General features: G+C 46.3%; 2 protein-coding genes across 2 annotated transcripts in view; one reads left to right on the top strand and one right to left on the bottom strand.

Moving 5' to 3' along the window:
* The window catches only part of kdf1a (keratinocyte differentiation factor 1a), a 92784-nt gene extending 85454 nt beyond the window's left edge, over positions 1-7330 (top strand). The window contains exon 7 of the mRNA XM_072500972.1: positions 6627-7330. The gene's annotated coding sequence lies outside the window, so the exon portion shown is untranslated. The remainder of the gene's footprint in view (positions 1-6626) is intronic.
* Positions 7331-8732: 1402 nt separating this feature from the next.
* The window catches only part of nudc (nudC nuclear distribution protein), a 31250-nt gene continuing 26232 nt past the window's right edge, over positions 8733-13750 (bottom strand). Inside the window, exon 9 of the mRNA XM_072500975.1 lies at positions 8733-9829. Within this exon, the coding sequence (XP_072357076.1) occupies positions 9778-9829 (52 nt within the window). The 3' untranslated portion in view covers positions 8733-9777. The remainder of the gene's footprint in view (positions 9830-13750) is intronic.

Genomic DNA, 13750 nt, shown 5'->3' on the forward strand with positions numbered 1-13750 from the left:
TTAATAGAGGCATACAAAATGATCAGGGGGTTGGATAGGGTGGACAGTGAGAGCCTTCTCCCGCGGATGGAAATGGCTGGCACGAGGGGACATAGCTTTAAACTGAGGGGTAATAGATATAGGACAGAGGTCAGAGGTAGGTTCTTTACGCAAAGAGTAGTGAGGCCGTGGAATGCCCTACCTGCTACAGTAGTGAACTCGCCAACATTGAGGGCATTTAAAAGTTTATTGGATAAACATATGGATGATAATGGCATAGTGTAGGTTAGATGGCTTTTGTTTTGTTGCAACATTGTGGGCTGAAGGACCTGTACTGCGCTGTATTCTATGTTCTATGAACCACTTGATCAATCAAAGCCTTAATCAGGTCTAGCGTGTCCTTCTTCAGCTTGGCGAAGGATTCCTCGATAAACTGCACCAGCTGCTCCGTCGACCACTGTGCCGTCTCCCCGCGGCCCTTGCCCTCCGCCATGCTGTCCCATGTTACCAGCTCTGCTTGTGTCTCCCTTATAAGACTTTGTTGTCTCACACGGCCACTTCTGGTCCAATTCTCCATACACCGGAGGGCGATATCTCCTGACTGTCTCCCTCTTCACTGCTTTATCCCATAAAATCCGGGGGAAAAAAAAGGGGAGAAGGTCCAAAAGTCCGTTACAGGCGGGAGCTATCAAATGTGCGACCTACCCCTCCATGGCCGCCACCGGATGTCCGTGCATCCACTATTTCTAGGGCCACTTCCTTAAGTACTTTGGGGCAGCACGGTAGCCTTGTGGATAGCACAATTGCTTCACAGCTCCAGGGTCCCAGGTTCGATTCTGGCTTGGGTCACTGTCTGTACGGAGTCTGCACATTCTCCCCGTGTGTGCATGGGTTTCCTCCGGGTGCTCCGGTTTCCTCCCACAGTCCAAAGATGTGCGGGTTAGGTGGATTGGCCATGATAAATTGCCCTTAGTGTCCAAAATTGCCCTTAGTGTTGGGTGGGGTTGCTGGGTTATGGGGATAGGGTGGCGGTGTTGACCTTGGGTAGGGTGCTCTTTCCAAGAGCCGGTGCAGACTCGATGGGCTGAATGGCCTCCTTCTGCACTGTAAAATTCTATGATATGATAAAAATCTGGGATGCAGAGCATCAGGCCCTGGGGATTTATCGGGTTTTAATCCCATCAATTACCCCAATACAATTCCCTGACTACTAAGGATTTCCTTCAGTTCCTCCCTCACGCTAGACCCTCTGTCCCCTAGTATTTCCGGAAGGTTATTTATGTCCTCCCTAGTGAAGACAGATCCAAAGTAATTGTTCAACTGGTCTGCCGTGTCTTTGTTGCCCATTATGAATTCACCTCGTTCTAACTGTAAGGGACCTACATTTGTCTTCAGTCTTTTTCTCTTCCCATTTCTATCGAAGCTTTTGCAGTCAGTTTTTATGTTTTCTGCAAGCTTACCCATATTCTATTTTCCCCTTTCGAATTAAACCCTCTGTCGTCCTCTACTGGATTTTAAATTTCTCCCAGTGCTCCGGCTCGCTGCTTTTTCTGGCCAATTTACAGGCCTCCTCTTCGGCTTTAACACTATCCCTGATTTCCCTCACTAGCCATGGTTGAGCCACCTTCCCTGTCTTACTCTTGCGCCAAACAGGGATGTACAATTGTTGAAGTCTTGTCTGGAATAGTTCATCAACCTCAACTTTCACCAATCATTAATGGCTAAAGGTTCCACTTGGTGTGGCCTGAGATGTACAGATCAGGCATTCCAGTTTCAGTCTGTAATTTGTATAATTAGCTGATCTGAATCAGTTGCTCTCAGCACCCATATGTGAGAGGGTTCTTGCTCCTGAGCTTCAAGGATATTTGTAGGTCATGAGCTCGGGTCTACTGCATAGTCAAATATCCAATCTAAAGTTTACTGCATTTCGGTGAACTGTCATTGGTGGTCTTGTAGTGGAAACATGAGATGGTGGAACTTCTAGTGATCTGTTTTATCCAATTGCAATTGCTTTGACAGAGTCATCCAAACTTGAAATGTTAGCTCCCTCCACAGATGCTGTCTGACCTGCTGGGATTTTCCAGTATTTTCTGTTTATTTCTATCCAATTGCAAACCTGACTCTGTTGGTGCAGGACTTTGGGTTAAAGGGTGTTAGATAAATTCCTTCTCTGGCACTTCACTGTGCTGTCTCCATAGGTCAAGTGTTTCCCTAATCTCCCCTCTCCCTCCAGAGGCTATTAGGCAGACCTGTCAACTGCTAACCCACTAGGGAACCAGCATTGCCTGCACCAGTAACAGTCACTACTACCTAAATGCCTTAACGACTCAATCCTTTCAGGCAGCCTCATCAATCCAAAACAAATCCCACTGCCTATCACTCTACATAGCCCAATATGTTCCTCAGTTGAAGGGCTAGTGACACAGGTGTCCCTAGTTGAATGACTTTGTCCTCTGTTGTAAATTCTATGACTGTATTGCGGGTTCTTGGATGGTATGGGGTGAAGATGTGGTGGGTTGCACTACAGATCACGGTCTGGGAGAGGTTTACCAACAAGGAATGTGTGCACATAGCTTAATTGGTCCATCATCTCTGTTGGCTCTCTGCAGATGCACCTAACGTCACTCCATCTTTTGCCTGTAGTCCTGCAAATGTTTCCTCTTCAGATAATGATCCAAGCATCTTTTGAAAGCCATGATTGAATCTGCCTCCACAACACTCAGGCAGTGTATTCCAAATCCTAAAGAACTAGAGGAACGTCAGAGGTGGAAATGATGATGTAATGACCTAGGCCCATCCTCTTGTTGCATGGGTTCAAATCTCACCATAGAATTCCTACAGTGCAGAAGAAGGCCATTCGGTCCATTGAGTCTGCACCAAGCCTCCGAAAGAGCACTCTACCAAGGTCCACTACCCCACCCGCCCTGCTGTATCCCATAACATGACCTGCATATCCATGGACACGAAGGGGCAATTTAGCATGGCCAAACTAACTAACCAGTAATCTTTGGATTGTGGGAGGAAACATGAGCACCCGGAGGAAATTCACACAGACACCGGGAGAATGTGCAAACTCCACACAGACAAGACTGGAATCAAATCTGCGTCCCTGGTGCTGTGAGGCAGCAATACTAACCACTGTGCCACCATGGCAGCTGGTGGGATTGAAAACTAGTCTCCGTAAGGGTGACCATGATGCTATCATTGATTTTTGTAAAAGCTATTTGGTTCACTAATGTCCTTTCAAAGAAGGAAATCTGCAATCCTTACCTGGTCTGGCCTACATGTGACTCCACAGCCCTCTGAAATGGCCCAGTAAGCCACTCCGTACAAGGTCAACTAGGGATGGGTGACAAATGCTGGCCTTGCCAGTTTCACATGGAAGAATCAGTGTGGCCATTCACACTGACCAGCCATAAACTATGGTCTCTTGCATAAGATAACCCTCAACGGTTCCTCTGCCCAACATGCTGCTTTGCAGTTTCACCCAAGTCCTCCCACTTATCAGTAAACATCCAGGTCACATGACCATTGCCAAAACAGCAGCAGGTAAGGAAGGTGGAAGCTCTTCACTAACCTTGAATATCCAGTGGTGATTGTAGATTCACAGTTTATTGAACATGAAAACAGGGTAGGATGGCTGAATCGGAGGATCAGTTTCTGACTCTGTGTAAATAGCCATGGTCCTTTCAAGTCACAGTGAAAACAGCAAGAATTGTATGTGACCAATGGACATGGATCCAGCAGCCTTGGCCAAATATCTAAACTCTGCTCCATTCGCTGATTATTATCCTCAAGGGTCACAATTACCGATACTTGAGTTAGCAATACAAAAATGCTTGAATTATTCAGTATCTCAGAATGGGTTAGAGGTCTCACTCCTGTTATGACAGCTGTCATTTAAATAGCACCTTTAACACAACAAAACATTCTAAGGCAGTTCATAAAATACAATTTGGTACCAAAACACAGATATTAGAACAGAAACAAAAGAGCTTGTGGTGGGTTAAATAGAAAATGGCAGGAGTATGCTTTTCAGCATTTTGAGCTTGTTCCGTCGTTCATTATGATCATCGTACTCAGTAACCTGTTCCTGCTCTCTCCTCTCTTTTCCCCCCCCCCCCCCCCATCCATCCATCCATCCATATCCTTTGATCCCTTTAGCCCCAAGAGCTATATCTAACTCCTTCTTGAAAACATACAATGTTTTCGCCTCAACTGCTTCAAGGAGTTTAAGGAGCATTTTAACAGTGAGGAGAGAAAGGCAGAGAGGATTAAGGAGGGAATTCCAGAGCTTGGGAGTATCGGTAGCTAAAGACATAGTTGTCAATGATGGGGAGATTAAAGTTGGTGACGTGTAAGAAGCCAGAATTGGAGGAATACTGATATCTCAAAGGGTTGTAGGAGGTTATGGAAATAGGCCATAGAGGGATTTGAAGATGAGGATAAAATTCTAGGGAAGCGAACATAGGGGTGATAATTGAATGTAAAAAATAAAAGCAAATTACTGTGGATACTGGAATCTGAAACAAAAGAGAAAATGCTGGAAAATCTCAGCAGGTCTGGCAACATCTGTAGGGAGAGAAAAGAGCTAACGTTTCGAGTCCGATGACTCTTTGCCAAAGCTGGCAAAGATGACAAAGAGTCATCGGACTCGAAACGTTAGCTCTTTTCTCTCCCTACAGATGCTGCCAGACCTGCTGAGATTTTCCAGCATTTTCTCTTTCGTTTCATAATTGAATATAATCCGGTTTGAGTTAAGGTAAAGACAGCAGAGTTTTGGGTGAGCTCCAAATTTCTGGAGGGTGGAAGCTGGCCAGGACACCACAGCCAAGTTTAGCGATAACAAAAGCAAGGATGAGAGATTCAGCAGCAGGTGACTGAGAAACAGGATGAGATAGGTTATATTACAGAGATGGGATATGTGGTCTTGATGGTGGAAAACGGATTGGGTCAGAAACTCACATGGTCTGGTGCAATCTCAAGACAGTGGCCAGAGAGAAGAATAGAATCCGTGGCTTTCAGTTTGTAGATGGGACTGTAGGCAATGGTTTAGGTCTTCCCAATATTTAGAGTAATTTCAGCTTATCGAAAACTGGATGTCAGACAAGCAGTGCAACAATTCAGCGATAGTGTATGGGGTTGAAAGATGACAGGTAGAGCTAGGTGTTGTCTGTGTACTAGCAAAACCTGGATGTGCTTTCAGATGATGGCGCTGATGGAAAGCAGGTTGACAGGAAATAGAGGAGGTTATGAATTGGTGCTCGGACTCGTGTTAAGGTGCGAGGCTCAGCTTCATCCAGTTTAAGGTAGTTCATCGGACGCACATGACAGTGGCGAGGTTGAGGACGTTTTTAGAGGGGGTAGAGGACAGCGGTGGGCGGGAGGCCTGCGAACCATGTTCACATGTTTTGGGCATGTCTGAAACTTAAGGGGTTCTGGCAGGGGTTCGCGGACGTAATGTCCGAGGTGTTGGGAGTGAAGGTGGCCCCGAGTCCAGAAATGGTGATATTTAATGTTGGATGACCTGGGAGTCCAGGGGGCGAGAGGGCAATGTTCTGGCCTTTGCCTCCCTGGTAGCCCAGAGATCGATTTTGCTCAAGTGGAGAGACCCAGAGCCACCAAAACTGGGGGTGTGGGTGAATGACCTTGTGAAGTTCCTAAGGTTGGAGAAAATCAAGTTGTTCTTAAGGGGGTCGGTTGATGGGTTTGCCTGGAGGTGGAAGCCGTTCATGAACTTCAAGGAGAATTGAGGCGTCAGCAAGGGGTTAACTGGGAAGACCAGATGGGAGGGGAATGGCAGGAGATTTGGGGTGTTGGTTAGTTAGTTATTATGATGTTCCTGTTTGTTCTTGCTCATGTTGGTTTGTATTTACTGTTTGTACAAATGCCTTCATAAAAATATTTTTAACAATGTGGGTTCAGGCCAAGTGCAGGGTGGAACCTTGAGGAAAGTTTGCCCTGGTGCCCATGGGAGAGGGAAGGAAGGAACCGAACATTGCAATTTCAGCGACAAAATCCTTGCACTTGAGGGTGATGGGGTGGGGTTTGAGTCAGAAGTCAGGGATTATTTTTGCATTCCAAGATGATCCTGGAGTAGAATCATAGAATCTTCACAGTGCAGAAGAGGCCATTCGGCTCATTGAGTCTGCACCAACCATCTGACGGAGCACCCTACAGAATGCCCAATCCACCTAACCTGCACGTCTTTGGACTGTGGGAGGAAACCGGAGCAGCCGGAGGAAACCCACGCAGACACTGGGAGAACGTGCAAACTCCACAGTCACCCAAGGTCTGAATCAAATCCGGATACTGGTGCTGTGAGGAAGCAGTGCTAACCACTCTGTCACCCATAGTGAGCAGTTTAGCAGAGGAGAGCAGAACCTGATGGGTGCTCTATTTTGCTGGTCTAGCTAGATCTTGCAATGAATAGCAGTTGAGATCAGCAGATTCTAGATGGGCATGTCCAGAGTGAGTATGAGTTTTACTGGGGACAAAGGCATTAAAAGTAGGGATGAAGTGTAATTTGAGCAGATCATTGCTGTAGAGATGTCATGATGAACTGTCGGACCAAAAGCTGCACTTTTGGGAATTTGAAAGGGTAGTAAATGAATTACAAAAGTTTTTTCTCTCTTTGGGGTTCACAGGGCTAAAATCGCTGGCTTTGAAAGCAGACCAAGGCAGGCCAGCAGCACGGTTCAATTCCCGTAACAGCCTCCCCGAACAGGCGCCGGAATGTGGCAACTAGGGGCTTTTCACAGTAACTTCATTGAAGCCTACTTGTGACAATAAGCGATTTTCATTCATTCTGACAGAAGTAGGTGGAGAGCAATACATGGAAGTGATTGGAGATGGTCCCATCTGACACCATGGCAGTTGAGGCCATGTGAAGGGGTGGCTGCCAATTCGAGTTTGGAAGATTTGAAGGAAGGATTAAGGAAGAATGAGAAGGCAGTAAATTCAGGCGAGAGCATGAGGAGTTGAGAATTATAGTTGATATTTATCATTTTGTTAAACATTAACATCTTTGCTCTGTCCTATACTTTTACATGAAAATTGCAGTCACTTAAAGTTTTACAGTGAATCCTGATGATGAAATTTCAGCCTGAACTTTATGACCTTGTTATTTTAACACCAGTTTCAACCTGTAGCATTAAAGTAAACCAACCGGCGACTCCAGGCTGTTCAAATACACACTGAATACAAGCTCCATACTTTACATTTTCTGATCTGACACTTTGTAAAATGTTTTGTTCCCTTTGGAGAAATCCCATTGTATCAAACCACAGCCATTGATAAACTTTTCTGGAAAGGACAGCATTTCACCACACTATGGACTAAATCTAGTCTATTGTGCCAAAGAATTCACACAATCTAAAAGTTTTCAAATTTTTTTTTAGAATACGCAATTAGTTTTTCCCCCAATTAAGGGCCATGTATTTACCATGGCCAATCCACCTACCTTGCACATCTTTGGGGTGTGGGGGCGAGCCCCACGCAGACATGGAGAGAATGTGCAAATTCCACAGTGACCCAGGGCTGGGATCAAACGCGGGTCCTCAGCCCGGGGAGGCAGCAATGCTAACCACTGTGCCGCCACATAATCTAAAAGTTGCTTATATTTAAAGTGAAACAGTATTGCTATTGTTTAAATCAACTCTACCCACATCATCTGATTTAGAAATCTGCTGATAAAGATGCCAGGTGCAACAGTGTCTGCCTGTATTAAAATGGGGCACGGTAGGATGCAAATTAGTGTTGTAAAGGGAGGGGCTGGAGCTTGGTGCTTTCCTTTTTACTCTCACTTTCCGATCACCTCAATTAGCATGAATCCCTTCCCTCCCTCCCAGTTTGGGAACCTTTGAGTTTCAGTTATGATCCTCCCAACCAGAATCTGGACAGACCTTTCAGTCAGCATAACTCTAAACACAGGCTCCAGGTGCAGGAGCTCAGTGTTCCAATGTGGAAATTCTCTTTTGCCCTGAAATTAGAACCTTTTAGAGCAGGCATTGTCAAACTCGGGGGCGTGACCCACTGGTGGGTGTCAGGAGTGTCGCGGAGCCGTCCGTCGCGGCGCTCCCGATCGCGCAAATCTGCGTGCAACAGCCGCAGCAGCCGGCTGTTAATAACGGTGGCTGCAAGCGGTCTTCAAAATGGCCACGAACATGTTTTTTTAAAATTTAAATGTGGCTGCATTGCGCATGCGTGCCAGATCATCGGTGCGCATTGCGCAGCCGCTTTTTTAAAAAAACGGTCGTAGCTTTTTGTTTTACAAATTCGGGGGGGGTTTCATTTATTTTATTCACTTTTTTTTACAAGTTCCGGGGGGGGGGGGGGGGCGGGTTATTTGATCAAATTTTACAGGAAAAAATGCAGAACTTTGGATAGATGAAGACTCCATACTTTCCGACACCAGAACCTTCATCCAACAGGTTCCATTGGAGGAGCATGTATGAGGGCCAAAACCATTTCCTCCATTTTTGTCAGCAGCAAACAACGTAAGAGAAAATGGTGGGTCGCGCAGGTCGGCCAGAGTAGGCCGCGAAGGTCGGCTGGCGTGGGTCCCGAAAGTTGGCTGGTTGGTAAAAATGGGTCCCCGGAAAAAAAGGTTTGAAGAACACTGTTTTAGAGTCAGACCTGTGTTGTGTGCGAGGGTCTGTGGCACTAACACAGCTTTAAGTTATTGTGTTGTTACTGAACAAAAGAGTTAATGTAACTTGATCAAAGACAATGAACCACAGCAACACAACAGCTCATGGCTCGACTTTATTGAGAAATGAATTCCAGCATCATGTTCAAGTGCATAAATGCAAACAAACTAAAAATAAACATAAAACACACTAAATGAGGGCCAGCGCTGCGTTCACTGACTTATCTAGCCACCCTGTTACTGATCTGGAAACATTGAGACAAGGGAATGGAGAGCAATGACCCTGATATTTACAACACATTGGCCTTCACCTGGCACTGCATGACAGTTCAGTCAACCTACAACTTCAAACCAAACACTAAGTAGCCCATCCGGAAGCAGCACATGGCAATATGGACATGACTGGGCAAGAGTGTACATCAAGTAACCAGCTAAGAAACACTCTGAAACACGAGCTCACCCTATTTCCATAATCAGCAGGTAAGGTTTTGCATAGCACTCACTGAAAGCTTCAGTGTGGAGTGAAAGGGGGAGCTACTAGTATGGTTTGTTTGCATAACATGGTGGTCAAAATAAGTTACTGAAACACAGCAGACCAATTTGAACTCTGGGTAGGAAGGGGAAATAAAGAACCATCAAAAGCTTCTGGGTCGCACCCGTCATAGAATGCCCTTAGCACGATGCCGATTAAATTCTCACTCTGAAAATGAAATGTTTAGGTAGAGCGAGATTCTCAAAATTGCCCTGTAGAGAGACAATGATAAGTGCAGTGATAGCAGCGCACATTTCACATCTCCCTTAATGACGTGGCAATTACCAGAAGAAACAGTCAAAGGTAGTTACAAAGTTATTCTGTTTATAATGAGCCTGGGAAACCAGTAACCAAAAGGTGCTCAGGTTGTCATGTGAGATCAGCCAGAAAATGCAATGATGTGGTTAATGGGCAGCCGGTGGATGTCAGCTTGGTAACTGCACTACAGGTGCCAGGTGCACAATTGCTCTCCATACAATGAATAACCTGAATGATGTACGAGCTCAGAAACCAGATTGCACAGCACTAGGCGATGCTCAAAGGGAGTCCTTCCTGCAGAAAATCTTCCAACAGTCCAATTATCTCCTTCAGCTCCAGGGAAGATGCATGTTTTTCTTTAACTGAACTTGGCCTTTGAGAAGTCCATCTCTGGGTGTTGCTCCATGAACCTGCACAAGTGTGGCACAGGAGGATTAGATCTGGTTTACAAGACTAAGTAACAACAATTCACATTTAATCAAGTAGACAATAGGCACTTGCACACATCTGTACTTCTGAATAAGAAGTTGGAAATACGAATCTGAATTGGAGAGATATTGGGCAAAAAACTGCAGGTTGTTGCTGAGGTGAGGGGTGGGAAGTTCATTGGTGGGAGGGACCATGCACACCAAGTCCCTTAGACATGTAAGTTTTTAGTGGAGGTAGACAGCGAGGGTGGTTTACAGGGGAGTTATTCACCTTCTCTGTTGCAGACAATCCCTTAGCCTGGCGTAGCCACAGCGACGCTGGCTGCCTTGGGGCAAATGAATGTTACAGTGAGCACCTGAAGCAAGAGTTAAGTCCTTTATTTACAAAACGCCTTCTATCTGCTTCAGGCATGGGTAAAGGAAGCTTGGATTTTTTCTTTGCCCATTTCAATTGACCAGCCACTCCAGATAGCGCCAAGCACACATTAGTGGGTGCTGCCAGGACTGAAACAAGGAAGCAGAAGAATGGCCCAATGGATCCCCAGAAACAGGTAAGCTTGGAGCCTTGGGCAGGGAGGGAGACCGGGAAAGAGATGATGGGTCTAAGGCATCAGGTGGGTAGGAAGATGGGGAGAGGGGCCATAAAGGGCAGCCTTCCCCAAGCCCCATCTTCCCACCTTTTGAAGAATTTTTAATAATCAGTCTGCCCAATTCCGTCTCACTACCCACTCAAATGGTTTTATGGAATGGGCAGCGTATTATAAAGTTTAATTGGCTGGGTAATCAGCCTAATTGACCCTTGATTATTTAAATATGGCAAGCATGCTGCTGAGTTCGGCATCCGCCCACCCCCTGCAGCCCCGTGTGTCTGCACTCATGTACCCTTGTCAGGGTGTGTGTGCGTACGCATTTCCTTGTCTGTGTAATTGCCCGTGTGTGCTCCTCTTTAAATGCTGTGCTGCTGCCATGCTTTCTGTTCCAATGAAGAATCCAAACCTGAAACATTAACACTTTTTCTGTCAACAGCTACTCCCTGACCTGCTGAGTGTTTTCCAGCATTCTGTTTTGTTCTGATATTTATTGCACAAGTTCTAATATCCCTTCTACAGAAATTCAGATTCTAATGTGTCCAGTGAAAGATTTTTGATCTATTTCAGAGTGAAAATAGTTCGAACTGCATGATTGCAGAGACCATATTCTCCCAGTGTTTGCATGGGTTTCTCCCCCACAACCCAAAGATGTGCAGGGTGGGTGGATTGGCCACGCTCAATTGCCCCTTAATTGGAAAAAAATGAATTGGGTACTCTAAATTATTTTTTTTAAATGATTGCAGAGACCGGAGACAGGATTTAGCAGTCTGCTGGTGGCTTAATTCTGCTGTTCCAGCACCTTCCCGCACCTCCACAATCGAACCAAAGTCAAGGTCATAGCTTCATTAATCTTTGACTATCAAGGAGGGAGAGTAATCCAAACAAAATAACACACATTGCAACACGAGTATTGACCTGACTGGAAAACGATCCACAGGAGACAGCATCAATACGTTCTCAGTTCCACTCATTCCACATCAATTCAACTCGAACCTTAACTAATATCTGGCACTTAGAAGTCGGGAGACAGGCATTCTGTACATTCTCACTGAAGGTGGGGGTCATGGTTCTCCAGTCATTGCCAAGTATGGTATCTGCACTCAAAAGATCAGAAAGTGCTGATTTGGCTGTTGACCTGCAACATGTATGAGGTTTGCACGACCTCTGGACCATGGGGATGGGGGATCCATATCCCAGTGAGAGCCATGACCATAGCAACCATAAAGGACCAAAAGCCACACCCATAGAAACCATTGCCCAATGAGTCACATCAACTTGCATTAATGTAACACTTAACGTGGTTAAAAAAAATCCCAAGGCACTTCGCAGGAGTTATTTTAAAAACCAAGCAACATAAGATTTTTTTAAAAAAAATATATTTTATTGAAAATTTTTTCCAAACAACAATTTTTCCCTCTTACAAAGCAAACGAAACAATAACAAAACAGAAATTTTTAACAATACACAGGTAACAAAACCCCATTGTCTATTGACCTAAACTAAACTAAACCCTCCCCCCCTCCCCCTGGGTTGCTGCTGCTGGTCATCTGTCTTCCCTCTAACGTTCCCCTAGGTAGTCGAGAAATGGCTGCCACCGCCTGGTGAACCCTTGAGCCGATCCTCTCAGGGCAAACTTTATCTGCTCCAGTTTAATGAACCCCGCCATATCATTTACCCAGGCCTCCAGTCCGGGGGGTTTCGCCTCCTTCCACATGAGTAGGATCCTGCGCCGGGCTACGAGGGACGCAAAGGCCACGACATCGGCCTCTTTCACCTCCTGCACTCCCGGCTCTTCCACAACTCCAAATAGAGCTAACCCCCAGCCTGGTTTGACCCGGGCCTTCACCACCTGCGAAATCACTCCCGTCACTCCCTTCCAATACCCTTCCAGTGCCGGGCACGCCCAAAACATATGTGCGTGGTTTGCCGGGCTCCCGCCACACCTCCCACATTTGTCCTCCACTCCAAAGAACCTGCTCAATCTTGCCCTCGTTATGTGTGCTCGATGTAGCACCTTAAATTGAATCAGGCTAAGCCTGGCACATGAGGAAGAGGAATTTACCCTGCTTAGGGCATCAGCCCACATATCCTCCTCTATCTCCTCCCCTAATTCTTCTTCCCACTTTCCTTTTAGTTCACCCACCGACTCCTCCCCCTCTTCCCTCATCTCTCTATAAATCTCTTGACACCTTGCCCTCTCCGACCCACACCCCTGAAAGCACCCTGTCCTGTATCCCCGGTGTCGGGAGCAACGGAAATTCCCTCACCTGTTGTCTAGTAAACGCCCTCACCTGCATATATCGCAGGAAATTTCCCCGGGGCAACTTATACTTTTCCTCCAATGCTCCCAAGCTCGCAAAAGTCCCATCTATAAATAAATCTCCCACCTTCCTAATTCCCAACTGGTACCAGCTCTGAAATCCTCCATCCATTCTTCCTGGGGCGAACCTATGGTTGTTCCTGATAGGGGACCCCACCAGGGCTCCCCGCACCCCTCTCTGTTGCCTCCACTGTCCCCAGATATTCAGTGTTGCCGCCACCACCGGGTTCGTGGTAAACTTTTTAGGTGAGAACGGTAGTGGCGCCGTCACCAGCGCCTCTAAACTCGTCCCTTTACAGGACTCTCCAGTCTTTTCCACGCCGCTCCCTCACCCTCCATCATCCATCTACGTATCATTGCCACATTGGCGGCCCAATAGTAATCACCCAAGTTCGGTAGTGCCAGTCCTCCTCTGTCCCTACTACGCTGAAGGAACCCCCTCCTTACTCTCGGAACTTTCCCTGCCCACACGAAGCTCGTGATGCTCCTATCTATTTTATTAAAAAAGGTCTTGGTGATTAGTATAGGGAGACATTGAAATACAAATAAGAACCTCGGGAGGACTATCATCTTAATTGCTTGCACCCTGCCCGCCAGCGATAGAGGCTGCATGTCCCACTTCTTGAAGTCCTCCTCCATTTGTTCTACCAGCCGTGTCAGATTAAGTCTGTGCAAGGTTCCCCAGCTCCTAGCGATCTGAATCCCCAGGTATCGGAAGTTTCTTTCCACTTTCCTTAGCGGTAAGCCTTCTATCTCTCTACTCTGGTCCCCTGGATGTATCACAAATAATTCACTCTTCCCCATGTTTAGCCTATACCCCGAGAATTCCCCGAACCCCCTCAAAATTCGCATAACCTCTATCATCCCCACCGCTGGGTCCGACACGTATAACAATAGGTCATCTGCGTATAACGAGACTCGGTGTTCTTCTCCCCCTCTAATCACCCCTCTCCATTTCCTGGAGTCTCTCAATGCCATGGCCAGAGGTTCAAT

Source organism: Scyliorhinus torazame, chromosome 1, assembly GCF_047496885.1.
Source record: "Scyliorhinus torazame isolate Kashiwa2021f chromosome 1, sScyTor2.1, whole genome shotgun sequence".
NCBI lineage: Eukaryota > Metazoa > Chordata > Chondrichthyes > Carcharhiniformes > Scyliorhinidae > Scyliorhinus > Scyliorhinus torazame.